Raw genomic sequence first — 27,874 nt, forward strand, 5'->3', positions numbered from 1 at the left:
ATGCTGAAGAGAAAACTAGGGGAGAAGAAAATCAAACCACATTTCAAACTATGAAGATTACAGAAGACGTCCCCAGAAGTATTTAATGAAAAAAATATAGTAAGCTAAAACAAAGCACCTTAAAATATAGTTAGGAAATGATACTTGGATTTCTATAAGGTTAAAAAACAAACAAAAGTTGTATATGAATCCCCAAAATTCCTATACTTCTATTGTAAGTAGTAAAACTCCATTTATGAATAAAACCAAGCTGGATGTTTTAAGGACTTTCTCCCATCTCCTAATACGTTCTGTGGCTATCTGATTCATTCTGAAGTTTAGTTTTTCTGTAAAGTCTAATCTTGTACTCACCATTCTAGGCGTTGTTTTTCTGTTGGTGCACTTGCTAGAAGTACAATATAATGCCTTTGAAGATAAAGACAACATGCTATTTATTTCACTTAAGTGCTTTGTGCTGGATATTAATATATAAGCTTCGTGACAGTTATACATCAGCATCAATTTAGCAAAGGGGAACTGCAATCTCAATATGCACACAAATCATAAAAGCTAAATTCCACAAGTTTCTAACTATTGGCAAGTGTAATTCTTCTGACAAATACTTATTTTATGAATAATTACTCCAAAAGCCCCTTAACTCAAGAATGCTGAATGCACATTAACTGATAATTTGGTTCAATGACTCCAGTGGAGTGCTTTATCTGTAAAATTCAAGAGCTGCTCACTAAAATATAATTTATTAAAGCAAAATTATTTTAATGGAAATGAAGCACCAAGGCTGTGCCACAAAAACAGGATCACTAAATATACTTATTACACCAGTAACTTCAAAAACAGTACCGAACACATCATGTTGTTTAACTCAAATTAAAAGGCAGCAAAAGTTAAACTCAATTAATACTTAAGTTAGGCCTCACGACTCTTCAAGCAAGAGTATAAATTTCTGTAACAAAGCAGCAGACATCACTAATTGAGGGCAACAAAGAAATCTGATTTGTATGCAATTCCATCAAAATTTGAATCCAATTCCATCAAAATTAGAGAAAAGACAAGTTTTGAGAAAATACCATCATGACCAAATATCTATTTTAAGTATAATTCAATTTCATAAGGTGAAAAAGTTCAGTCCCATATACTCTTCTACAGAATCCATTTTAGAGGTGCTGGAAGCCAAACTTCTCACCAGAAACTTTACCTTAAAAAGCAAACTGTATCTAGTATGGATACTAGTTTGGAAAAATCAGAGCATGACAAAAAATTTTAAATTCTTTCAAAAGGATAAAACCTTTATGATGTTCTTTCTTTCACATTTTACAAATGAGATTTCTGGCTAAGAGCAAATGTCTGACCTAGCTCCAGAAAAAAACTACCAACCTTAGTTCAAATTAACTGCCCCTCACCTTCCCTCCCGCCTCCCTACCCCCACCCTCACCCCCCCCCCACACACAAAGACATTTAAGCAAGGGGTACTGAAGACTTGGCATGTTGAAACATTTTTTAACCATACTTCCTTAAAACAGACCATTTGATTATTTATGCTCACAAGTATTTGAAAATAGTTCTAATTCTTAATAGCTATGTAATCTAAATCTAAGATTTGTGTACAACATCTATACAATGGGATAATATTGGTCTTATGGCAGAGGAATTGTGTTCAAGTGAGTTAACTTCCAAGTATTTATAATCTTATGGTAACAGAGGTAATATATGTAAATATGAAAACAGAGTCAGATATGTGACTATGCAGTCCAAATCCACACAGACTAGTACTTCCTTTACCTGTTTAATTTGTTCAGCATGATTTGGAGCAAACCAAATACAGTTGACCCTTGAACAACACAGGTTTGAACTGCACAGGTCCACTTATACGTGGATTTTTAAAAATAAATATCGTATTTTCTCTTCCTTATGGTTTTCTTAAGATTTTTTTCTCTACCTTACTTTAAGGACAGAGTATACAATACTTAAATAACATACAAAACATGTGTTTATAGACTATTTATCAGTAAGGAGTCCAGTCAACAGTAGGCTGTTAGTTAAGTGTTGGAGTCAAAAGTAGTACGAAGATTACAGTTCCTAACCACCGCATTTTTCAAGGGTCAACTATATATAGAACACAGATGGTTCAAATAAATAAGTCACATGAAAGCACTAAAAGTTCATGCATTTATGTATACAGAAATCTGCTCTCAGAGACCGAAGTGCTCTTAAATCAAACAAAATCTTAACCAGCTCAGTAACCAATTTCCAATTGCCTGAGAGATTGTAAATGGGCAAGATTTAAAAATATATTAAAAAAAAAAAGGAAAGGGAGATGGAGGAAGAGCTTTCTGACAAAGTACAACTTGTAACAGGAGACAACCAAGTATAAAAAGCAAGCATGCATACAAAAACTCAAAGACAGCAAACTGTCTGGGTTCACGCAGCGTAGGGACCAAACTCCCAGTCTCTGAGTCACTTTTACTGCACTATTAAAATGTATATAATTAATAACCACCTAAGTCTTCCACAAAAGCTCAAATAATGTACAGTGGTCTCTATTTAAGGAAAAATGTACAATACATCTGAACGTAATTTTGTTGGCAATTCAAAGTTTAGTTTTGAAGCTTAGAGTTCAACTTTGGTTATTAATGAAATGGGCGGAGTATCTACATTGTTTATACACAAATGCATTTGTTTAAATATAGCTAAAAGTGATCAATTGCTAACAAGTATTTATGCTGGTTAAATGTCCTTTACTCAGCCACATTTAAGCAAATTTAAAGTGGAAATACAAAATACAATGTTTAATACAAATAACCTGCCATTAGGAATCTGTTTATAAAACAAACTCATCCAAGAAATTGAAAACAGAATCCCAACTCAGTTTGTTTTAAAAACCGGAACTGGTATTCAGTTTCTCAAATCCCTATCAGAGCACAAAACCAAGTAGTATTTCTAAATTTAGACTCTATTTTGTTGCTATTCCAAAAAACGTGATCCCCTGTATCACACTGCCACTATCATGCTTAAGATGCTCAAATGCCTTCACAAGACACTTTGAATTCTTAATGGAATAGTGACTAACTTTCCCTCAAATTTAAAGATTATCAGTTTCCAATAAACTATAAAAATGTGCCCCAAATGAATTAAAACCTATTTAAAAACTCCTAAGAACACTTAGTTATTACTTAATAACTATTTACCACTCCCCAAAAAATATTTCTGTAAATAGGTTTCCTGGCCATTTCATCACATTAAGATTTTATCTGGGTAGATTATAGCTCACTGAAAAACCTAATTCTCTCAGACAAAAATCTTTGAAGTTCCATCTTTACTTCAGGTTCAATAGGTACAGTGCAGTTTTTAAAGTTTCCAAAACATTTTAATGCGAAATTATTGTATACATGTTTTCTCCTTGGAATTACAAATTATTAATAACATCTTAGACAACATTTTGGTTTTCCTAATACCTTTCCATGTTTCCTAGCGAATGGGAACACCTGAAATAAGTATTCACATTTCCTATATCAATGATTTATTTTACTGTTACTTGTCAATTTGAGTACCTTCAAGAAAATACACGAAAAATATTTTCTTAAAACTATTTAAAACTTCACAAAATAATGTTACCCCTTTTCACAAGGAACACTGATCTCTTCTAGAAGATGACTTGTCTGCTTTTTAAGACAAAGGCCTTCCATGGTTCCCTCCCTTCCAGGAATGGCAGGCAGGTACATTACATACGATTTAAAATCCTATATATAACAAATACTTGCAAGATAGTCTTCAAATAAGATTTAACCAATTTGGAATCAGGGAAAACTAGAATTTTCCATTTAGTTGTACAGTCAATCTTTGGGGTAATTTATATATTAAAAGAAAAATTCAAATCTGTGAATACCTCTGAAGTCTAATAAAAATTACTCAAAACGTAGAGGGAAATTAGGGGGAAATACAATTTGATATAAATAAAATTAGCCCATTGTTGTCATGTTTTCAAATCTTTTATCCCAGGACTCAGTTGAAATTTTAATTTTCCTGATATAATTTCTTCTATTTGTTGCTACATCTTCATATAATTATATTTAAAGTCATTTGTGATAACCTAAAATCATTTGTTTCAAGAGTAAAGATAGTAATCTATAATCTTTTAATGTCAACTGAAGAGCTTATAGATACTATTTGGCACAGACTGAAAGATAGCTTAGAAGTTTTAAAAGAAAAAGATTAAGCAAGTCTTAAAAGAAAATCTTCAAAGTTCTAGTAATTCAAATGTATTCAAATGGATAATACTATCGAGGTTTGTTGAATTTCAACAATAATCTTTCTTAAAAGTGTCTTGTGAAGAAAGACACGAGTACTTTCAAGAATTTCATTCTATCTACCTTACTCCTGTAAGCAAGTGAGATAGGAAAAAGAATGAATCAAGCTTCATCTTTGATTCTCAGGGATTAAGAGATGCTGATCCTTTTCTACAGAACCAATGTACTATTCTCTGTACAATTATAGTTTTTTAAATATCAGAATATGTTTATCAAATGTTCAAAAGTACTTCCTCAACATTGGTTTAAATAAAAGACAAATCATCTGCCAAATGGAAAAGCACAACTAATGGGGAATAAGTAATAAACATGAGCATTCAATGTTACGCTATTTAAATTTTTACTGAAGGTAGTGCTCCCAGAACACAACAATTAAGCTGGCTCCATTATTGCTTTTTCATGCAAAAGATACAGAAACAAAACACAGAGACATCATGAAGGTCATCATTCTTGTTTTTAATTGGGGAAATAGCATAAAGCAATCTTGCTTAGATTATTACAAAACACAATCCACAAGATCAAATGGTCAGGAATGTTTTGAGCATTAAAGAAAAAAAATTTTTTAAGTGGGACTTTGGAAAGTTTTCAGCTCAGGGCAAATAAAAGTGCAAGTCCATTGTTTTAAAAGTAAGATTTATTGTAACTTACAATTTTCATCAAAACCAACACAAGCAGGCTTTTAACCTGTACTAAGGTATTAAACCATCAAAACCATTAGTGAAAAGTATTACACCCACTTAGATTCCAAAAAAATTGTAGAAATATCTGAAGGGGCTTCATTAACAGAGGGAAATTTTAGGCCAATCATGTGCTGTAACTATTGAAAACATTTGACTATATGTGACATGAGCTTTGCCTGTTATAGTTAATCTTAATGATGTTTCCAGAACTAGCTGAAAATACTTTCTTAACTACAAATTTTACAGTTCATTCCATGCCAAGGTGTACAGAGTCTGAGATTTGGTGATGAATACCATATGCCTAGAAAATTAATGCTGCTACAAATGGAGTAGGAGTTCAGTTTCAGAGGACAGCAAAATTGTAGGGGTTATACTTTTGCTTGACAAGTAAAAATAGGGGTTTAACTAAAAACAGTACACCCTTTGTGACAGAAGGAAACTTCTATAGAAGATGTTTAAAGGAAAATTCAAAACTGCATTAGTCTAGCAAGAAGAGATTTCACATATGCAACCATTACTTAAGAGAGCAACATGTCCGACATGCCTTAAAATACATACTTGTACTTTTGAAAGAAGTTTGGAGCTTCAAAAAGTTTGGACCACTCTCCCTTACTCAGCAAAATTTCATCTGTGATAGCAAGACCTAAATTAAAAACATATTAAAATGTTTGCATGGTTTGGTCTAACAATCTAGAGTTTTAAAGATCTTAAACATACCACATGCGTTCACTATGATCCTACAATAAATTTAATAAATAGCAATTTCAGTCTATGACGTTAGAGCACAAAGATTCTTACATATATACATACTTTTCAAAAAAACTGGGGTAGTTTTTGAGAGCCAGGTTTCTGGTAAATCACCATTACTCTTAAATGCCATGCCCATAGACTGACTCTCTCCAACAATTAAGCACTGTAGTTACTCAAGAAAAGTTTCCCATCAGCTTTGTTTCTTGTCTTTCTAAAAACAAGCTTCCTGCTGTTTCTAAAAGAATAGCAATGTGTTCTCATGAAGAGCCTGTTTAGACCACAGAAAAGAACTTTACACTTCTGAGTTTGAAGTTGGTAGTCGGACAGCTGATTCTACTTCCTAGACTGGTGTCAGTCAAGTCAAACCACCCCGTTCCAGTAACCTCCCTCAGACCATTTGCCAATAGCTAGCTGTACCTTCAAATTAACAGTGCTATTGGAAGTCATGAAAGTTTAGAGGGTCTTCCAAATCAGTGGGCAGTTTGACCACAATCCTGATCAAAGCTCTTTCCAATATAGCCTGCTAAAAAAGCATCTCACGTCACCCAATGGAAACAAACTACGACACTTTAAATTTTGACATGGCAATTGTATGGCACTAAACCAGTCCTTAAAAGCTGTGCTAAGGATACAGCTTTAAATATTGGTTAATCTTCCAATACATAATCAAAAATGAACTGCCTAAAAGGAATTAAGCTAAGTCTTTCAAGTTAATTCTAATATATATTGTAACCAATAAACAAAAACATCAAAATTCACCTCAGTGCTTTCTTGAATTTAGATTGCATACCCAACTACTGAGTCTACAATGGTAGGTAAATCCTTTGTGTATAAAGGAGAGCATAAGGATAACCACTTACCTTGTTTAAACTCCTCAACCATGACCATCCGTGTTGAAACGGACACATTGTACGTGGAGTTCTGTTGTGGGTATGCTGGTGTAATTATAGGCATAAGATGGTACCTATCACTGGGGTTTACCTACATACAACAACAGCCAATCAGTTTCTTCAAGTACATATGCAACAGATACTTGGACTTTTTACCCCTTGTTAAACTGAACCAACGATTAAATTTCATTTCATTCACAGCTGGAGTTGAGAAAGAAAAACCATGTAAGGAGACACTGTTTTTATGGGAATTCTTTATAGAATCAGGATTTGGTCTAAACTAAGTTTGTTTCAATCATTTGGGCATGACTATTTTGGCGACCTTACTAGAAACAGTGTGCCTGTTGAGCAAAAAAGGTTCTACTTGGGCATCTATGGATGTTTAGTTTTTCCTTTTTCAACAACAGAAATGGGGATGCATACACAATTACACTTTTGAGAAATGTTATACTACAATATTCTGTGTAAAATGAACTTTAAACAAGATGGAAACTTGTTTTTTAACATACCCTCAACTTATAAAGCATACAAGCTTATTAACACATGGCGGAACTACATTATCTATGTTGGTATTATTTTAAAAGGTAATGATTTAGTAACTGTTCACCTTAATTCATATACTAAGAATAAGTGGTATATTTCCCTGGAGAAAATTGTAAACTCACATCCCTCCAAAATTAAATGCTTTGAGGTTTGGAAAACTTGAAAAGACATAACTTGATATAATTAACAGAACTTCAAACTGACAATGTTTATGATACTGTATTAAGATAGCAAAACAATATAGAAATATAAAATATTTATAACCCTATGAAGCCTTCCACAGACCTAAATTTTTTACCAATTAATAAAGTGCATGTTGTCAACATTTGAGTAAGCAGTAAAGGCCGTAACTTCCCAAAAGGCAGAATGGAAGCTCTTCATTGGCCCAACCATGTTTTGTAATCTGAAATACCCAAAGCAATTTTTATAATTACATCATACTAATTAGTATCTGCCCCAGGTAAACATTAAGCAACGGTTTTCCTATAACAACCCAATTTTAACAGAATATTTAGATCAAATAAAAAAATACAGGAATTTTTAGGATCCTTTTATTTTTTTTAAGCACAAATGCCCACACAACTTGGACTTACACAAGGTAGTTCTATATAAATTAAAATGTTAGTGAACTTGGTATTATAAACTATGCACAATTAAATGTAGTTTACAGGGTACATAATTATGCTTCTCACATCAGAGGACAATTATAGTTGAGGTTATCTAAAAGAAAGTGTAATACGAACATGTCCACTCATACGTTAAAAGGATGGGAAGTCTCCCTGAAGTTTACGCAGATGACTTTTACTTGTTATTGCACAGTGTGAATTTGTAGGGGAAAAAATAATACACTAACCCTTGGGTCCCATACAGGCAAATTAAGATTGCATTCTTCAGGCTGTTTCAATAGCACTGGATTTGGCCATTCCCTGTTTAAAAAGATTGTAGCACTTGATAAGACTATTGGATATTACCATCTGAACGTATTTTGTTAAACATACAGCATTTGTGAACGTGATCCTTCTTCATTCATTTTGCCCTTTGGGTATATATCATCTTTTATTCCCATCGATGTTAAGACTACTTGAAATACCTTTCTTCTATGAAATTAACTTAAACCGTTTGGTAGCTTTCTCAGACTGAAGTCAAACATCTCTGCCTCTCAAAGAACTGATAAAGCACTATTTCAATTAAAAAGTATTATCCCAAGACATCTCATGTGTTCACCTGAACCCTAAATGTGAGAAATCCCTCTTGAAAGACAAAAATCCTGTCTTTGTACTAGCTCCAGCCAAAAAAACTGAGAATGAAAAAACTAACTCATTACAGGCAAAGAAGTATGAATAATTATAAAAAAACTGACTAGGAAAATTTTTCTCCATCTCTTGACTTAAGGGTTATGAGTATGTGTTACAAAACTTTGTGACGTGAACACAGTTTCAAGATGCACCCTATAGGTTAGCTATTTCAGTCCTTTATGGAAGAGATTAAAAACTGGAAAACATTTACCATCCTTAATATCAAGGTTAACTTCTTAAAAATATCATTTGCTATGTATGTGTAGCACTAAGAGAAATTCTAACATTCTTTAGTCACTCTCATCAAACCTGTGTTATATACAATTAAATGCTAGCAAATCTGTAAATAACAGAATGTGTATTAAAAGGTGTGGCACATTCTACATTATAAACTCTATCCAAAAACTCTGATTTTATAAAATAGGCAGAAAAGATTCATTTTTCAGAGGAGGAGTTGGCAGAGGGGTTGGCAGAAATTGTGTAGGGAAGACAAATCTCTAAAATCAATTTCATTAAAACCAAGAACCCTAAGCTTTTGGGCCAAAGCAACTAATTTAAAATGGCAATAACCTCTTATCTTACTTTTCTTAAAAGAAATAATGGTTGACAAATGTGAACATGATAAATAAAACGAGGGAGCTTTAAAAAAATCCCTCTACGGTTAATGACTAATCTCAAAGGGATGATCAATTGCCTTTATTCAAGCACTTTCAGTTATTCCTAAAAGCTTGCTATATACATCTTAATATTTTACCAAAGATAAATGGGCGGCTGAAAGCAAAAAACAAATCGCAAGAATCTAATAGCCTATAGATTTAGAAGAATTCAAAGGGTAAAAGGTTGTATATATAAATTTATCCAAAGTGATATCCGAACCTATTAATTCATTGGATTTTAGCAGACATTACAGCTAAAATTCAGAGTTTATTTAGAGGGTAAATTTACACATGGAAGTACAAATAGCAACTGTCTTACTATCTATCCTGGGGAGGCTAGGGGAAAAGGAATGAAATTAAGTTTGCCATTTTATATACAATATGATCTCCCCCCAAGACTACCTAAATGGTTACATCATGAATTAAAATTTGAATCTGAAACCAGCTGCAGAAATGTCATAGAAATAAGACTAAACTTCAGTGTCTACAATCAATTTTATTTTAATATAATCTAAACACATACCATTTAGAAAATACCAAGAAAAATTTATGTACAAGAGTTGATGCTATTGCATTTGGATAAAGCTGGCAAGTTCTGGCTACTAGCATAGCCCAGGAAACACCACCGAGGAAACCTAATATATTGGAATAGATGTTGTGGCCTGTTGATAAGGGAAAAGCAAAAACAGAAGTTAGTGTTGAACAACAGTTTAAATATTTTTAATAAGCTAGCCAACAAATTCTGAACTCACGTTTGGCCCACAGTTTGATAGCTCTCAGAGTTAACCTGAAGTTGTCAATGTTTGGTACTAGGTGTAAAATTTCATCGGTTACCCTGCAACCTGATTAACAGGAGTAAAAAAACAGAACATTAAATCATCAAAAATTTAATGCTAATGCTTCTTTTAAATTTACTGAGATCGATGTCAAATAAATAAAAACTTATTTGGTAGAATCAGTAATGTTAATTCAATAAAGAGGCAAATAAAAAACCTAAAACTTTCATTTCCTATTACAAGCACTGTCTTAACCCAAAGAATCTGAACTGGAATCTGCCTAATCTCAAACTTTCAACCCATAATTAAAATTTCTCCCAGTCCGGATATACTGAGTTTGATCCACTTAAATTTCAAAAAATTGTTCTTCAAGACCATGGTACCAAGCAATGCTAATACAAAAGTGTCCAACAGCAATCCTTTTAAACACAATAGTTGATAACATTACAAAGGATTTACAAAGGATATTAGGATCAAAATTAATTAGGATCATGTAGTGAAACATAAATCATTAGCAACAGAGTACCAATGTCACAATTTTTAAATTTAAATGTCCCAGTAAATAGACAAAAAAAAGTGCAAGATACCAATGAGTAAAATAAATTACCTACAGTCTAACTATTAAGTAAAGCACATTTTATTTGACTGACTATGGATAAACAATATGGCTATAAGAAGCTTCATTACAAAACTTGAGTTTAAAACTATTTCATATTTGACAAAAACTGCCACTACGCAAAAGTAAACACATTTTAACATACCGTTAAGACTTCTTATGCATCTTATATCTAAATTTTTAAGCAGACTGTCATCTCGTAAGTCCAAGTCTTCTGGAATAGTCTGCAGTGCTAATCTTGCAAATAAAATATCAATCTAAAACAAAAACAAAACTTAACATTCCATATCTGTTGGGCTATTTTTAAGGCATTTCTTCAAAAACAAAACACTTCATACTCCTTAAAGCCGGCATCTTCTCATCAATTATGAACATGAAAATGCCTGCAGCAACCCAAACACTATTAATTGATACCATGGGTATTCTAATCAGATAATGTTAAAACATGGTAATCTGAAACAGAACTTATATAAATACCTACTTGTCATTTTTACAACACTAACTTTGATTTACTAAGTTTATTAAATGCATACTGGATTTACTAAGTTTGCTAAATTCATAAACTGGATTACTTAAAATTAACTGTTCAATTCTCCATCTATATAAACTGTGAATTGATTACATACTAAAAGATACCCAAATATAAGGCCAATATCCTTATATTCAGCCCAAATACACCTGTCAGTTAAAAAAGGAGCTCCTTATATTTAAGAACTTATATATCTATAATATTATGGCATGTTCCTCCAGCTTAGTTTTGACTAAGACAACAAAAACAAACACTGGCTAACTCTGAAGACTTATGGGGGAGGGTGTCAAAAAAATGTACACAAGTGGACACTTTGGTCAACTTTGCTCAAGCAGTAGTTTGCCATAATCAAAAGTGTCTTGACGCTGAGCACCTCTTGTAATTGCAGAAGTCAAATGTGACTTGTAGTCATCTTTTGTTATCGGTATATATTGAGTATTACAATTTTAATAGTTTTCTGTTCTTAAAACATGTATACTTTTTTTTTGGCATCTTCTGTAAAATACAAGTGACAACTGTTTTTCCTTTTTTCAAGGAAAGGTAGGAGTGCAAAGACACTTAGCACAGATTTGGTAATTACTCCCGAGGGTATGATTTCATGCTTCCAAAACTTTGAATGCTGCTATAAATGAGCCTTTTATAAGATCTCTTTAAAAACAAGTATTTTAAGAGCTTATTGTAAAAAATGATTCACATGTACCTACAGGATAGACAAAACTATACATGCATACAAATATAAATATTAGGTTGGTGCCAAAGTAATACGGTTTAAAAGGTTAAAAATAATGGCAAAAACCGCAATTACTTTTGCACCAACCTAATACCTGCGGTGTAGCATAAGTTTTCCAATGAAACTGATTTCAAAGCCCCAATTTAGACAGAAATAAAGATTATATGCTCACAAAAACAGGTAACTCAAAAAGCAACTCAGTACACAGATATTTGAAAAAAGGATAAAATTACTTCACAAAATGTTGTAATGGAAAGACATTCCCTAATATTATTTTCTATACAATGTATGGATAAAAAACTACCACATTAAATATTTCAAGTAACCATTTGGCTTTCATCTCCCTCCTGAAAAGTTTACACAACTGGGTTGAGTGTCCTGCAAAAAAAAAAATCTCCCTTTTGTTGGTAATGTTATTTTTGGGAAAACGGAACATCACCTTACATTACAGATTGTTTTATATTTATTTAAACATTGGCAGTAAATTAAAACTACCTGAACTTGATAATCCTTTACTAATACTTTATGTCTATTTATTAAGGTTAGTCATTTGACTTTTTATAGCAGATTGAGTTGGGCATCTTATGTAGACATTACAGAAACCACCTTTTTTGCAAAACAATGGAGTATTATTCTTCAAGTTTACGAATTTTTATAATCTTCACTATTACTATCAGTGCTTCCAGCACCACCATTTATGGCAGAAGTAACACAATAACTAAAATTGCTTCACTGTCAGCTTTGTTCAAATTACTTTCAATACACATGGTGAAAGCGGCAAAGAGAAATGCATATTATCTCGGGAATTTGAGCTCATGTATCTTCTCCCATCAGAAAATATTTCCTCAGACATAATATCAGGTCACAATTTTTTATCAGCTTCTTAAATATTTAATTTAAATGAAGTCAAGGAGAAGTTCTATTTGTAAAAATATATTGTGTTATCCTAGTAAGACTAGAAGTATACAAAATTTGCATGTGGATAAACTACCAAGTAAACTGTTTTGTAGCAGCATTTTATTGTCAATGTTTCATTAGTTTGATTATTTTAGCTCCTAATTTCACTACACTCCTTTAAAAGACTAAAAATGGTACTCTACAAAGAATAGGCAGTATTTCCATTAAAAAGTTAATTCTTATTAATATCACACCAACTCACTAATTATAAAACTTTAAAATAAATCATGTTTTTAACTTACATTGATCAAATACACATAGCAAAACCGTCTATTTGAACTACGCCTTACCTCTATCCCATCAAAACAAAGTTTGATAACTGGCACAAATGCCTCTTCAACAGCCTATAAGAAAATCAAACAAGTTCAGTGTCTCTGAAACTACACATTACACCTATTCTAGTTTTAGTACTTTTAAATGAATGCAATACTTGAAATTATTAAAAGGTAATTTAGCGTAATGCCTGACACAGGCTAGATTCTCAGCAACCAGCTTTAACGCAGTAGGCTCTTGAATCAGACAAACCTAAGATCAAATCCTTGATTTCTGACACTTGGATATGAGATAGTGGCTAAACTGCATAATATTTTGTTCGCCTCATTTCCTACTCTGTACACGAGATTAGATTTATAATTTCAGGCTTGTAAAGAACAATATGCAAGCATACATTAAAAGCACTTAAAAGGGTTTGGCAAATTTCAAGAGTTCAATAAATGACAGCCATAAAATTCACTCAATTATCTAATTTTTATAACTCCTTCCCTTTCACCCCAAACATTTACGCACTCTTAAATCTTTTACTTCTTCCTGTAATTTCAACTTATCATAGAAGGAGGTGAAAAAGTCACTGCGATCAACATGTCTTGGTGCAACACACAAGGCATCAATATCAGCACCTAGAAAAACAAACAAACAAAAAACGAGCCCATCAACCATTAATTACTATTATTAGAACATTATTTTATATCTTATTGCAGCATTTGTGCTTGAGAATTGGTTAACATTATCTGTTAAGTATCTAAAAATGCACCCCTCCCCTTAAAAAAACACACCAGTCAGTATAGGAATAGTATGATCCTAATTAATGGGATATATCTTTTTTCCTGCAGCATCCTCTAGTTGCAGTGGCCCAGGTGACATGGAAGTCAAAGAAAGGTGACTCAGATAGGACTTTTATGGTGGAGAGGGAATTACTTAAGAACAGACCTAACATCCTGATGTCATTTAGTCACAGCCGTGCCCATTAGTGAAACAAAGAAATAGTTTCCTTCTATACATGACGTGACTTATAGGTGCTTATAGGCTCCTATCTGGCCCCTATATGGGACCTACAGATCCAATGAGGCAGACCATGGTAAGATATTTGTTATTAATTTAGTGCTTGATAGGTAGGAGGCCAGCACTGAGCACATAGGAAAACACAACAAAGATCATTAAAATCAGTAACTGGGACCATAAAAAGGAGAGAGCAACAGGGAATCAGGTCAATACAGACATTTCCCTAAGACTCAAGAGCTAGGAAGGCTGTGCACTTAGCATATTCATGAAGCAGACGAGCAAACAGTACACTACTATTGGCACATAGTGGGAGATGGGGAGAAGGAAGGGCGCCTGAACAAAGAACACGTATATACTGACAGAAACTTTTAACATAGAGGCCAGTGGTTAACGGTTGAAAAGTACAGCCTCAGAATCCCCAAGTTAGAATCCTAGTTCTGCCAAAAGGTGGCAGGGAGATATTGTTCATGCTTTACTGCTTCTTTAAGTCTCAGACTCCTATATATTACATGAGAATAGAATGAGAAATAAATAAGACAATGAATATCAAAAACGTATTAGCTCCATGCTCAGTCAAAAGAAAAAGCTCAATAAACATTCTGCCATGATAACATTTTTGTGTATTTATTTGCACAGAGAAAAAAAATTACAAGTGTAAATAAGAAAATATTGATAGTAATTGTCAATGGGTTCAGCTACGCACTTTTTTGGTTTACTTTTTCCTTTACTGTATTTTACAACTATAATAAAAGCATGGGGGGGGAATCCATAGGTTTTTGGTTTTTTTTTTAAGTTTAAATCATTTGTGTTCTGATTTCCACAGTGAGATATTCTTCAGGTAGAGGAAATGACATAGAGAGGTGCACTGTTCAAAAGAATTCTCCAATGGGAAAAATGTTCTATATTTGCAATTTTCAATGTGGTAGCCACTAGCTTATGTGGCTACAGACATTTAAAATGTGGCTACTTATACTGAGGACCTGAATTTTACATTTTACTTAATATTGCATTGGACAGCACAGGTATAGAAGGCATGTTATTTCTTTCTTCTTACCCAATTTAGGCTCCTTGAAGTACTCTCTTTAACGCAAACTTAAGCTGTATGATACACCACAAGTAACTGAGATGGATATGCTATTACAATTTTTAAGAAATAAAAACGTGGGCGACCGTTTGGTTCAGTCGTTAGAGCGCAGTGATCATAACACCAAGGTCGCCTGTTCGATTCCCACATGGGCCAGTGAGAAACAACAGCTCGAGCTTGGAGCTGAGCCACCAGTAGGCGGCCGGTTGCTCAGTGGTTAGAGCTCAATGCTTATAATACCAAGGCCACCGGTCAATTTCCACTTGGGCCAGTGAGCTGCGCCCTCCACAACTAGAGTGAAAACAATCACTTGACTTGGAGCTGAGCTGCACCCCTCCAGAACTAGACTGTAAAGGACGATCTGACATGGAGCTGATGGGTCCTGGAAAAACATATTGTTCCCCAATATTCTCCCCCTCCAGAAAAAAAAACCTTAAAGAAAGTATTCCTTCCCAAAATAATGAAAACAATATTTACCCTTTGTGTGTACTCCTAATCTGTAAGATCCAAATGTAAAAATTTTTCCGCCAACATTTTCAATTACAGATTGTGGAAGATTCTGTTGAAACAAACAAGAAGTAGTTATTCTGCCAGTGGAGCACAAAGGAAATTTCAAGTAACACTGTACATAAAACAAAACAGAACAAAACAAGATTTCAGTGCAAATTTATACGGACAGTAAACTGTATAAGTTCTACAAAATACCAGGCCTTCACAGATCAATCTAATTTGAAATTCAAGCACTTTTGAACTTTTAATGAGTGTTCTTTAATGAAGACCCTTACTATTTTAGAATTTTGTCACATTTCTTTCTAGAAACTGCTTTAAAGAGGACTGGTAGAAACCATGGGATTACACAGAAGCAATGTTAGAATCAGAGATTCTATTCATAACCAAGATGCTGTATAAATCATGTTAGAATATAACAAAATATATGATTGCTTAAAAAATTATATTATAATCAATGATTATACCAAATAGCCCATAATATTAGCGTATAGTTTTACCACATCAAAAGTGACTTACTGGGCCAGCCAGTGGCTCAGAAGGTTGGCGCTCCGAGCTCCTAACTCCGAGTTCGCCAGTTCGATTCCCACATGGGCCAGTGAGCTGCGCCCTCTACAGCTAAGATTGTGAACAACAGCTCTCCCTGGAGCTGGGCTGCTGTGAGCAGTTGGAGGTCGGCAGGTCAGCGTGAGCTGTCGTGAGCTGCTGCGGGCTACCATGTGCTGCCAGGAGCGGCTGGTGGCCAGCATGAGTAGCCAGCAGCCAGCGTGAGAAGCCATGGGCTGCTGTGTGCTGCCATGAGCAGCTGGTGACCAACCTGAGTAGCCGGCAGCTGGTGAGAGCTGCCGTGAGCTGCTGTGAGCAGCCGACTGACGACCAGTGACTGACTGCCTCAGCCAGGGGGAGCGCAAGGCTCATAACACCAGCATGGGCCAGGGAGCTGTGTCCTACACAAGTAGACTGAGAATCAACGGCTTGAACCGGAGTGGGGGTGGGGGGAGGAAGGAGGGGGCGGAAGAAGGGGGGAAAAATAAGTGACTTACTTTAAGACCAATACTGCTAGATAATACCATGTTTCCCCGAAAATAAGACCTAACCGGAAAATAAGCCCTAGCATGATTTTTCAGGATGACATCCCCTGAACATAAACCCTAAAGTACCTTTTGGAGCAAAAATTAATATAAGACCCCGTCTTATTTTCGGGGAAATACAGAAGTTTAATTTTTTAGATTTCCAAAAGACTTTGGTGGGATGATTCTGGACAGAACTAAACTTACTGACAGTTTCTTAAAAGCAGAAACACCAGAAATACGAATTTTTCATCACAAAAATTTTTTTTAAATAAGTTATTATTTAATTACAGTTGGCATAACATTAATTAGTTTCAGGTGTACAACAGTGATTAGACATTTATATAACTTACGAAGTCGTCACTCCAATAAAATTTAGCACCCATCTGACACCACACAGTTGTTACAACCCTCTTGGCTGTATTTTACATATCCCCAGGACTATTTTGTAACTACCAATTTGTACTGCTTAATCCCTTCCCTTCCTCTCATTTGGCAGCCATCAAAATGTTATCTATGAGTCTGTTTATTTCGTTTTTTAGATTCCGCATATAAGTGAAATCATATGGTATTTGTCTTTCTCTGTCTGACTTATGTCACACAGCATAATATCCTCTAGATTCATCCATGTTGCTGCAGATGGCAAGATTTCATTCATTTTTATGGCTGAGTAATGTTCCATTCTATATGTATGTACCACTTCTTCTTTATCCATTCATCTGCTCACAAACACCTAGGATGCTTGAAAGGAAAGCACTTAAAAATCACCTTCCTGACCCTGGCACTACTACAAAGTACCATGATGACTACTGAATGGCCCTGGCGGTAAGGACGATGTCTGCTCAAACAAAAAATTTTACTGTGTGTTAGGTCAATATTTCTCTTTACCTTCTAATTACTCAGTAACGTCTCATTCAGTACCAGAGCATAAAAGAGACTACTTACCCACCCCTCTGCCAAAAATGACATAAATGAAGTGTTACTTCATATTCCAAAACCCTAAAAATAAATTGTAAGACTCAGGGACTCCCCTGTTTTATAAGAACACATTTAATCACCACTTACGGAAAAGAGACACTCTACATGCATAATATTACACTTGTTAAAAGTAGTCAAGGCCTAAAAAAAAAAAAAAATTTAAAAAACAGTTAAGGCCTCAACAACGAAAGACCCCAAATTTCCAAAGCAACGTTGAAAAGAAGAACAAAGTTGGAGGTATCACGCTACCTTAGATCAAACTACTACAATAATCAAAGCAGCATGGTATTGGCATAAAACAGACACAAAGATCACTGGAACGAACAGAGCTCAGAGATAAACCCACACCTATACAGTCAATTCAGCTATGACAAAGAAGGCAAGAATGCACCATGGGGTGAAGACAGGCTCTTCAATAAATGATGTTGAGAAGACAAGACAGATACGTGCAAAAAAAATAAAACTGGATCACTTTCTTACACCATATACAAAAATAAAATCAAAATGGATTAAAAACTTAAACGTAAGACCTAAAACCATAAAAGTCCTAAAAGAAAACAAGCAGTAAACTCTTTGACATCGCTCTTAGCATTATTTTTTGGGATATGTCTTCTCGGGAAAGGAAAACAAAGACAAAATAAACAAATGGGATTACATCAAACTAAAAAGTTTTTGTACAGCAAAGAAAACCATCAACAAAACAAAAAGACAACCTACTGAATGGGAGAAGATATTCTCCAATGATACGTTCAAAAGGGGTTAATATCCAAAGCATATAAGGAACAATTACAACTTAACACCAAAAAAATCAAACAGTCCAATTAAAAAATGGGCAGAGGACCTGAATAGACATTTCTCCAAAGAGGACATATAGATGAACAGACATGCGAAAAGATGCTCAACATCACCCATCATCAGAAAAATGCAAATTAAAACCACAATGATGTATCACCTCACACCTGTCAGAATCGCTACTACCAATAAATCATCAAACAAGTGCTGGCGAGGATGTGGAGAAAAGGGATCCCTCGTGCACTGGTGGTGGGATTGCAAACTGTTGCAGCCACTGTGGAAAACAGTACAGACATTCCTCAAAAAATTAAACAGAACTACCTTATGACCCAGCAATCCCACTACTGGGTATTTATCTAAAGAAATCCAAAACACTAATTTGAAAAGACATACACTCAGGGCCGGCCCGGTGGCTAAGGCGGTTAGAGCTCCGGGCTCCTAACTCCGGAGGCTGCCGGTTCGATTCCCACATGGGCCAGTGGGTTCTCAACCACAAGGTTGCCAGTTCAATTCCTCGAGTCCCACGAGGATGGTGGGCTCTGCCCCCTGCAACTAAGATTGAACACAGCACCTTGAGCTGAGCTCCCGGATGGCTCAGTTGGTTGGAGCACGTCCTCTCAACCACAAGGTTGCAGATTCGACTCCCACAAGGGATGGTGGGCTGTGCCCCCTGCAACCAGCAACAGCAACTGGACCCGGAGCTGAGCTGCTCCCTCCACAACTAAGACTGACAGGACAACAACTTGAAGCTGAACAGCACCCTCCATAACTAGATTGAAAGGACAACAACTTGACTTGGAAAAAAATAAAAAAGTCCTGGAAGTACACACTGTTCCCCAATAAAGTCCTGTTCCCCTTCCCCCAATAAAATCTTTAAAAAAAAAAAAAAAAGAAAGAAAGAAAAAGAAAAGACATACACTCATATGCTCCCCTATTTTCATTGCAGTATTAGTCACAATAGCCAAGTTATGGAAGCAACTCAAGTACCCATCAATAGATGATTGGATAAAGAAGATGTGGTACATTTATACAATGGAATATTACTCAGCCACAAAAAAGAATGAAACCTTGCCATTTGTGACAACATGGATGGACCTAGAGGGTATTACACTAAGTGAAAAAAATCCGAGAAAAACAAATACCATATGATTACACTTATATGTGGAATCTAAAAAACAAAATAAATGAAAATAAAAACAGAAACAAACTCAGAGATACAAAGAACTGATGGTTGCCAGATGGGAAAGGATTGGGGGGACTGGGTGGAAAAGGTGAAAGGGATTACGAAATACAAATTGCCAGTTACAAAAATGGGGATCCCCAGTCATGGGGATGTGAAGTACAGCATAGGGAATATAGTCAAGAATATTGCAATAACTATGAATGGTGTCAGATGGGTACTAGGTTTATCAGTGTGATCACTTCATAAGGTATATAAATGTCTAATCACTATGTTCCTGGAATTAATATACTGCCTGTCAACTGTAACTAAAAAATCAATTTTAAAAAACTTAAAAAAGATTAAAAAAAAAAACTTAAAAAAGAATATGGCATATAAGCCTTAATTGTCCGATCTGTCCCAAGGGCCCCATATTCTGTGGGGCCCCCATATTTACATACATAAAAAATTTGGTCATTTTTCTCCTATTCTGTTTTGTTTTTATAGTAGTCAAGGCCTTTGTATGCCTATATTTAGGTATTTTAAAAACTCACAAAGTTGGCCTGATTATTTAAATGAAATGAGTAAGGTGTGTGCAGAAACAGGCCTTCAAAGGAAGTTAGGAAGAAACTACCTAAGAACACTGATCTGTGGACGTCTCTGATTACACACATGTATCTTGGCTAGCACTGTCTAACAGAACTGTCCAATGCAGTAGCCACTAGCTACACTTCACTACTAAGCTGAGGAACTGAAGGTTTAATTGTAGTTAATTTAAATGGAAATAGTCACATGTAGCTAGTGGCCAATTAGTACACTTTTAGACATACATGTGTTTACAGCTATTATAATTACCCACAAACTAAGATTTCTTAATTCCAGTCATAGAAAAACATTTGCAGTGTAAAATTTTTTAAGTCTCAGGATATTATTAGATGACAGACAAACCAAACAACTAAAGTAAAGTTCCAATTTTATGCAATTTTCCCCCCAAAGTATTACAAATCTATTGTAAATATACATTAAATCTGTAATTTTCAACCAAGGATCATTCTGCCTCTCGCAGAAATGTCTGAGACATTTTTGGTTGTCACAATCTGGGGAAGGGGGGGGAGGGGCAGGGACAGTGCATCTAACAGGAAGAGGCCAGGGGTGCTAGTTAACATCTTACAATCCAAGGACACCCCCCTAAGAAAGAAATTAGCTAGTCTAAAAATATAAATAGTGACTTCATCAAGAAATCCTGTATCAAGTCTTAAAACTAACCAGCTTAGGAAGAAATTCTCTCCACAAAACGCAGACACAAAAGAACAAAACTTGGGAAGCCTCAACTCTTTACTCCCATTCTCTAACCAATTTACTACTTACAGAATTAGGCTATAAAGAAAGGACACAGGGCGGACGGATGGCTTAGTTGGTTAGAGCGCGAGCTCCGGGCAACAGGGCTGCCAGTTGGATTCCCACATAGGCCAGTGAGAGGCGCCCTCCAATAGAATGAAGTTAATGAGTTGCCGCTCAGCTCTTGGGTGACCAGATGGCTCAGTCGGTTGGAGCGTGGGTTCTCAACCACAAGGTTGCCAGTTCAATTCTTCAACTCCAGCAAAGGATGGTGGGCTGCGCCCCATGCAACTAAAATTGAACAGGGAACCTTGAGCTGAGCTCCCGGATGGCTCAGTTGGTTGGAGCGCGTCCTCTCAACCACAAGGTTGCCGGTTCAACTCCCGCAAGGGATGGTGGGCTGTGCCCCCTGCAACTAGCAACGACAACTGGACCTGGAGCTGAGCTGCGCCCTCCACAACTAGGACTGAAAGGACAACAACTTGAAGCTGAACGGCACCCTCCACAGCTAAGATTGAAAGGACAACTTGACTTGGAAAAGTCCTGGAAGTACACACTGTTCCCCAATAAAGTCCTGTTCCCCTTCCCCAATAAAATCTTTAAAAAAAAAAAAAAGGACACAGAGAAATCTGAATAGGAATAAGCATTAACTTCACTAATCCAAACAATTTTTCTTACCCTCAGGAAAACCAGCAGAAGTATTGTATCGACAATTACTGGTTGCCAGATGAGAGGGGGGGTTGCATGAAAAACGTGAAGGGATTAAGTAGTCAAAATTGGCCATTACAAAATAGTCACGGGGGTGTAAAGCAGAGGGAATATAGTCAATAATATTGTAATAACTATGTATGGCGCCAGGGGGGTACTAGACTTATCAGAGGAATCACTTTGTAAGTTATATAAATGTCTATGCTGTACTCCTGAAACTAAGGTAATATTGCAAGTCAATTGTAATTGGAAGATAAAAAAATAATTTAAAAATAATTACTGGTTAAAGAAACTTACTGGGCACTCAAGTACCTGAAACAAAACTATCAGTGAGACAGTACTTGGTTCACATTAAATAAATTTAAGTTCTGGTCTTGTGTACTTGACTATGGCTTTAAACTTAAGACTAAACATCTGGAAAAAAAAAAAAGCCATTCAAACAAATCTATGTTTTCTACACAAGGTTAAAAAAAATACTAAGTTCAGGGGCCGGCCCAGTGGCTCAGGTGGTTAGAACTCCATGCTCCTAACTCCGAAGGCTGCTGGTTTGATTCCCACATGGGCCAGTGGGCTCTCAACCACAAGGTTGCCAGTTTGATTCCTCAAGTCCCGCAAGGGATGGGGGGGCAATGCCCCCTGCAACTAAGATTGAACACAGCACCTTGAGCTGAGCTCCCGGATGGCTCAGTTGGTTGGAGCGCGTCCTCTCAACCACAAGGTTGCCGGTTCGACTCCCGCAAGGGATGATGGGCTGTGCCCCCTGCAACCAGCAATGGCAACTGGACCTGGAGCTGAGCTGCGCCCTCCACAACTAAGACTGAAAGGACAACAACTTGACTTGGAAAAAAGTCCTGGAAGTGCACACTGTTCCCCAATAAAGTCCTGTTCCCCTTCCCCAATTAAAAAAAAACAAAATGTGTGTACTTACAAAAAAAATTCTAAGTTCAATAAATGATTAAAAAATACTTGAATACCTTTCCTCAACTCAAAAGACCTTCCTTTTCAAAATCATTTTTACCAAACTCTATCAATGAGAAATAGGCAATACAGAGTTCCCAATTTAAAATACTCCCACGTTAAAATTTTCATTAGTTGCTTGAACTACACATACACTGTTTTAAGAAAAAAATACTATAAATTTTACAAAAACCAAAAGACGAACTGACTTTTCTTCTACACTGATACCTCTTCTTCTATCTTGGGTTCTTTTTATTAAATGAACTCCACACACAATTCTAAGAATACATTTCCTTTACCAGAAATCCAGTCATGGATTCATCAGTTGTGTGTATGATTTTTCAAAATTAGTATTAGGAACTCAGAGAATATTATAAAAAACCTAAATAAATATTCGGTTTGAAAGTCTAATATCTGAAAACCTGAAAAATGCTCATTGTTGTAGGATTCCTTAAAAGGTAACAAGACTTTCAAATATTACACATTTTAAAAGCACCCTTCCAGGGAACTATCTACTATTTCAGTAAAGTACATAAATAATTACTGAATTTAAGCTTTGAAATGATGCAACCAAAGAGGACTTATAAAAATCACTAAATTCAGTTTTTCCTACTTTCAAAATAACTAGAAACAAAATATAAATTCTGTTATCAATAGTCTAAAATGGACTCTGTGTTAAAGACTAAATTCACTCAAATAACAGGTCACGTAAGACAACTGCTATGTTCAGTTGGCAAATTATTTCATGCACAAATAAGGCACCTTACCTTGCTTTCACTGATTTCTCGTATCCACTCTTTTACCAGGTTATTTAATTTTCCCAAAATTAAAATTCTGTTGATAGAGCAAAGATCAATCAAGTTGTTTGTTATTCCAAATCATTACTTATCAAAATGAAAAGGTTTCAATAAGTGGCTTTCTAAATTGTAAATTTTTAAGTTATCAGAAAGTATGTAGTAGCTAGATATATGTAGGTACTGTTACATTGGGTAAGGCATTCCTTTAGCTGAGTAAGGCGTTCCCCTTTCTCCTGACAATTCTATACTATGATAACCGACAGCATCAAAAATCAAAATTAAGGGAATAGAATTCTATGTAGAAAAAGTTTTTTCTAAGTATCACTTTTGTAGGAAACATATATTTGGGAGAATAAGTTTTTCTGAGTAGAGAATGCCTCAAAATTCGTTTCTTATGTTAATAAGAAATTATAAAAATACACACACACACACACACACACACACGTTTACCTGCGCTGCAGTTCCTCTTCCTCTTCAAAAACCCCAAAGGGCTTCAGAGTCTCAATCAGTTTCTGTGTAAGCAGGCAGTCAGTCTCCTTGGGGGCTGCTAAGCTGATAGGAGAGGTGATGCCATAGTGCTTCTGCGGCGGCTGTGTTTGTTGTGATCCCTGCGTTGTAACTGGACTACAAATGGAATTGGATACAATTACTGCCAAAGAATGTCTACAGTTTGAAGCAAATCAGCATGACTAGAAAACCTGCTTAGTAAAATACATTTCTAAACATAGTTGGTTCTTTGCCACACCTCAAAAAACTTTACTTACAAAAGACGTTTTACTTGTGTTACAACAAAAGTAACGAAAAGCAAGTGACCAAATGAAATATTTCTCTTCCCACTCCAAGGAGTTTAACTTTGTCACTACCTAAAACATCCAAAACTCTAAGAATCCAGATCAAATATACTGCTGGAGAAAATGCAATCTAGACAAGAAGTAAACCAAGATATTTTACTTCTTGAAAAGGAGCCAAAATCTGTTACACTATTACTTCTAAAGTAATGATAAACATACTACAAAAACACTATCTTTACCAATACAAGAGACTCCCCAAATGGAACTGAACATGACTCACAATGAATAAAATTTCAGACAATAGGGCATAACATAAACATAACAAACTTTGGGGAGGGAGAACTATATTCACACTAAGCTTGTGACAGATTTTTAGTAAGAGATTTACACTTCAACAATAATGTTAGCCTAGAAGTTTTTTCCATTTTAAGAGAAATTCAGATTTTTAAAAAACCAATAGGATTTTAATATAACTGGTGTAAAGAAACGGCATGCTTTAAAGACTTTAGAAAACTAATTTGACTTGGATTATTTTTTGGTGAAAACAATTGTTTTTTTATCCATCCTTATAATTAACTTTATAAGTCAATGGACAAGGACTCTAAAGATAAGCACAATTATTATTTAAAAACTAACAAGTCAAATAACATACAAAACAAGATAGGGGCCTAAAGGAATAACCTAACATCTGGATCAGTTATATCCCCCAAATTCTGTTTCTTAAAAAATTATTATACACACATGCCCCTCCACTGTTTTTTAAGTTCTAAATACATTTTTCCTTTTTAAATTAAAGTGCAATAATCTACTTTGAGAATAACGTGCCAGGTTCAAGAATCCTATGCAGGTTACGTCCCATTATGTATTCACCGCCTACTGGCTGGGTTCTGGTTTATACTGTGACTGCTGGACGGTGTTTCATAGTTTGTCTTCTGATATCAACACAGACCTAAGAATGCCATGAAGCTCATACTGTCTGTTACTAATTAGCTACTGGGCTGTATATCACCTAATCAATGTTTCCTGGTCTAGTTATGCATTGTCTCAATTTTAACACAGATTTTACAGTAACATTTACTAAATAAATATCAGACTTATTATCTCTTGCAGCAGTTAATTCATCACTTCCTCCTACTCCCTTTTTTTCCTTGAGTTTTTAATGAGTTTATTTGAGCCAAACTGATGACATGCTGGGAAGCAAGATCTTAAATGCTCCCCTTCGTCCTCTCTTAATCTAATTTTTTCAGAGCTGGGGATCTACATGGGCACCAAGAAACATCTGAAGATTAAATACCTTACATCGATGTCCTATTTTTCAAATTTATGTAGCATCACCTATGATGTATATACAAAATATACAAATTAAGTGTAAGTGTATTCATGTCTTGGTGACTACGTTTTCATCAGTCATCAAATAGTTATCAGGTTCCATAAAACTGACATCAAAAAGGTGGCCCTCAAAACTGCCTAGTCATTTCAAAATCCTCCTTCACACCATACTCTATCAGAGAAGTTAGGTATTAAATGGGAAAATGTACACCTACCACACATCCTAATTACATTCTTTTGTACTGTTCACTGCTTCATGCGTCTCTCCAAGTGAACTATAGCCCTTCATGACTATCCCAGAATTATGAAGTTTTACAAATTTTAATTTGAGTAGAGCCAGAAATGAAAACGAGTGTACAGTTCATTCTAGCTCGACTTGGTTCAAAGAGATTGTTTTGTTTTTATTGTTTTGAGCAAGTAATCTGTTTCTCTGTATTCCTTCCCTTTCTTAAATTCATTACCAGTTTAGATCAACAAAATATGAGTACCTATTCTCTGTGGGGTTAAGATTCCTCGCTTATCTTTGCTATTTTTTTCTTTCTCAAATATTCAGGTTTTTCACCATCAGAGAAAAAAAAATGCTTGGAAAGCCGCCTATATCAACTCTATTACCAGAATATTTGGATACAGACTCGGATTTCTAAATTCACACCAAGTCTATTCACCGTAAAATTAAAAAAAAAAAGTTGATGTCTGCATTAGTTTCCACATTAACATTTTGATTGGGCAACAAATCACATGCAAGTCATAAATTTTTATTTACTTTATTCATAATGTCACATCTATGATAAAACACATTTATTTGCCCCATCTAATTCAAGAAAGGACATATATAGTACATATTTATATATGTATACATATACATATATTTAATTCAAGTATACATACAGAACATATTAATTAAATAAAAATAAGTCACAACCAAACAAAAGTAAAGAAACAAATACATGTTCTAAAAGTTACAAGATACCTCTGCCTCCAATAAAAATGGCTTAATCTTAGCTAAGTGGCAGGGCTAGGAATTCCATGCTGCCAGATGCTTTGAATTTCCAAATATCCCAAGTAAAAACATTAACCATGATTATGCTTTAAGTGGAGGAAGTTAAGTTTTTCCATTTAATTTTAATATTAGAAATGAAGTAGGGTGATAAAACACAATTTATGTTGTTGTTCTTCTAACAAAACAAAAATACACACTGCAATATTGGATAATTTGAAAGTTTCTGCTTTACAGACTCTCCTAGAACCAAACACCAGACAGCTATCAATCCCAAGAATGCCAAGCTCTTCCTCCCATGTGTGAACACATTAGACACTTGCCCATTGTCCATCACTTCCTAGAGACATTTTTACCAGTATTTAGCCTTCTTCAGACATTATGCTATTTTAAAAATAAAACTTCTACAGTTATGTGAAACAATGGAAAAAAAACTAGATATATAGTATGTGTGACTCATTAAAATTTCTGGTTTTCAATATCAAGAACACTTTTGCTTTTCTTGAGCAACTGATTTACTTTCATCTCATTAACATAATTTATATTCACCTTTAAGATATTGCCTAAATTCTTAGAATGAAACTGGTGGCAATTCCGCAAGTTCTCTACAAAAATCCAAATACCACTGTATTACTGTAAGAACTATTTCAGTACCCTAATTGCTTCCTGTTTTATATCTCTATCCTTATTCTTCCTTTTCACCCACTTTTAATACAAACACCTTGATAGTTTTTAACATGTGACTAAAGTCTTAATCCTGGGCCGACCCCGTGGCTCAGGTGGTTGGAGCGCTGGGCTAACACCAAGGTCACAGGTTCGATTCCCACATGGGCCAGGGAGCTCCGCCCTCCACAGCTAAGATTGTGAACAACGGCTCTCCCTGGAGCTGGGCTACCATGGGCTATCGTGTGCTGCCATGAGCAGCCAGCAACCGACTCCTGGGGCGGGGCGGGGGGGGGGGAGACACACTACAGGATGCAAGGCTCATAGTACCAACATGGGCCAGGGAGCTCTGTCCTGCACAACTAGACTGAGAAACAATGGCTTCAACTGGAGTGGGGGGACAATGGCTAGAATCGGAATAGAACCAGAGTGGGGGGAGGTGGAAGAAGGGGGGGAAGTCTTAATCCTTTCTGGATCAGAGTAAGACACACATACTACATATATACAGTACATATACAAACAGTACATACACAAATTTTGTTCCCTCTCAAAATCACACAAATGACAGCAAAACACTCCTTCCCCCGTCCCACTTCTTTGGGGACAGGGAGGGGGAAGAAGAGGGCACAGTGTTAAATGTTTTCAGAACCTTTCTCTCCCTGAGAATATGGGGTACTTTCTTTATAATATTTAAAATATT

The 27,874-nt window shown here is 35.4% G+C and overlaps 1 protein-coding gene across 2 annotated transcripts in view; it reads right to left on the reverse strand.

Moving 5' to 3' along the window:
* PAPOLA (poly(A) polymerase alpha) overlaps positions 1 to 27,874 on the reverse strand; it is a 61,810-nt gene that overhangs the window by 23,102 nt on the left and 10,834 nt on the right. For both annotated transcript variants that reach the window (XM_074326967.1, XM_074326966.1), the window contains exons 2-13: positions 23,845 to 24,018; positions 23,365 to 23,431; positions 15,566 to 15,647; positions 13,513 to 13,622; positions 13,017 to 13,070; positions 10,656 to 10,767; positions 9,871 to 9,960; positions 9,642 to 9,780; positions 8,021 to 8,093; positions 6,595 to 6,715; positions 5,543 to 5,627; positions 352 to 405 (exon numbers count right to left, since the gene is read on the reverse strand). In XM_074326967.1, the coding sequence (XP_074183068.1) occupies positions 352 to 405; positions 5,543 to 5,627; positions 6,595 to 6,715; positions 8,021 to 8,093; positions 9,642 to 9,780; positions 9,871 to 9,960; positions 10,656 to 10,767; positions 13,017 to 13,070; positions 13,513 to 13,622; positions 15,566 to 15,647; positions 23,365 to 23,431; positions 23,845 to 24,018 (1,161 nt within the window). The remainder of the gene's footprint in view (positions 1 to 351; positions 406 to 5,542; positions 5,628 to 6,594; positions 6,716 to 8,020; positions 8,094 to 9,641; positions 9,781 to 9,870; positions 9,961 to 10,655; positions 10,768 to 13,016; positions 13,071 to 13,512; positions 13,623 to 15,565; positions 15,648 to 23,364; positions 23,432 to 23,844; positions 24,019 to 27,874) is intronic.

This window comes from Rhinolophus sinicus, linkage group LG03, assembly GCF_036562045.2.
Source record: "Rhinolophus sinicus isolate RSC01 linkage group LG03, ASM3656204v1, whole genome shotgun sequence".
Taxonomy (NCBI): Eukaryota; Metazoa; Chordata; class Mammalia; order Chiroptera; family Rhinolophidae; genus Rhinolophus; species Rhinolophus sinicus.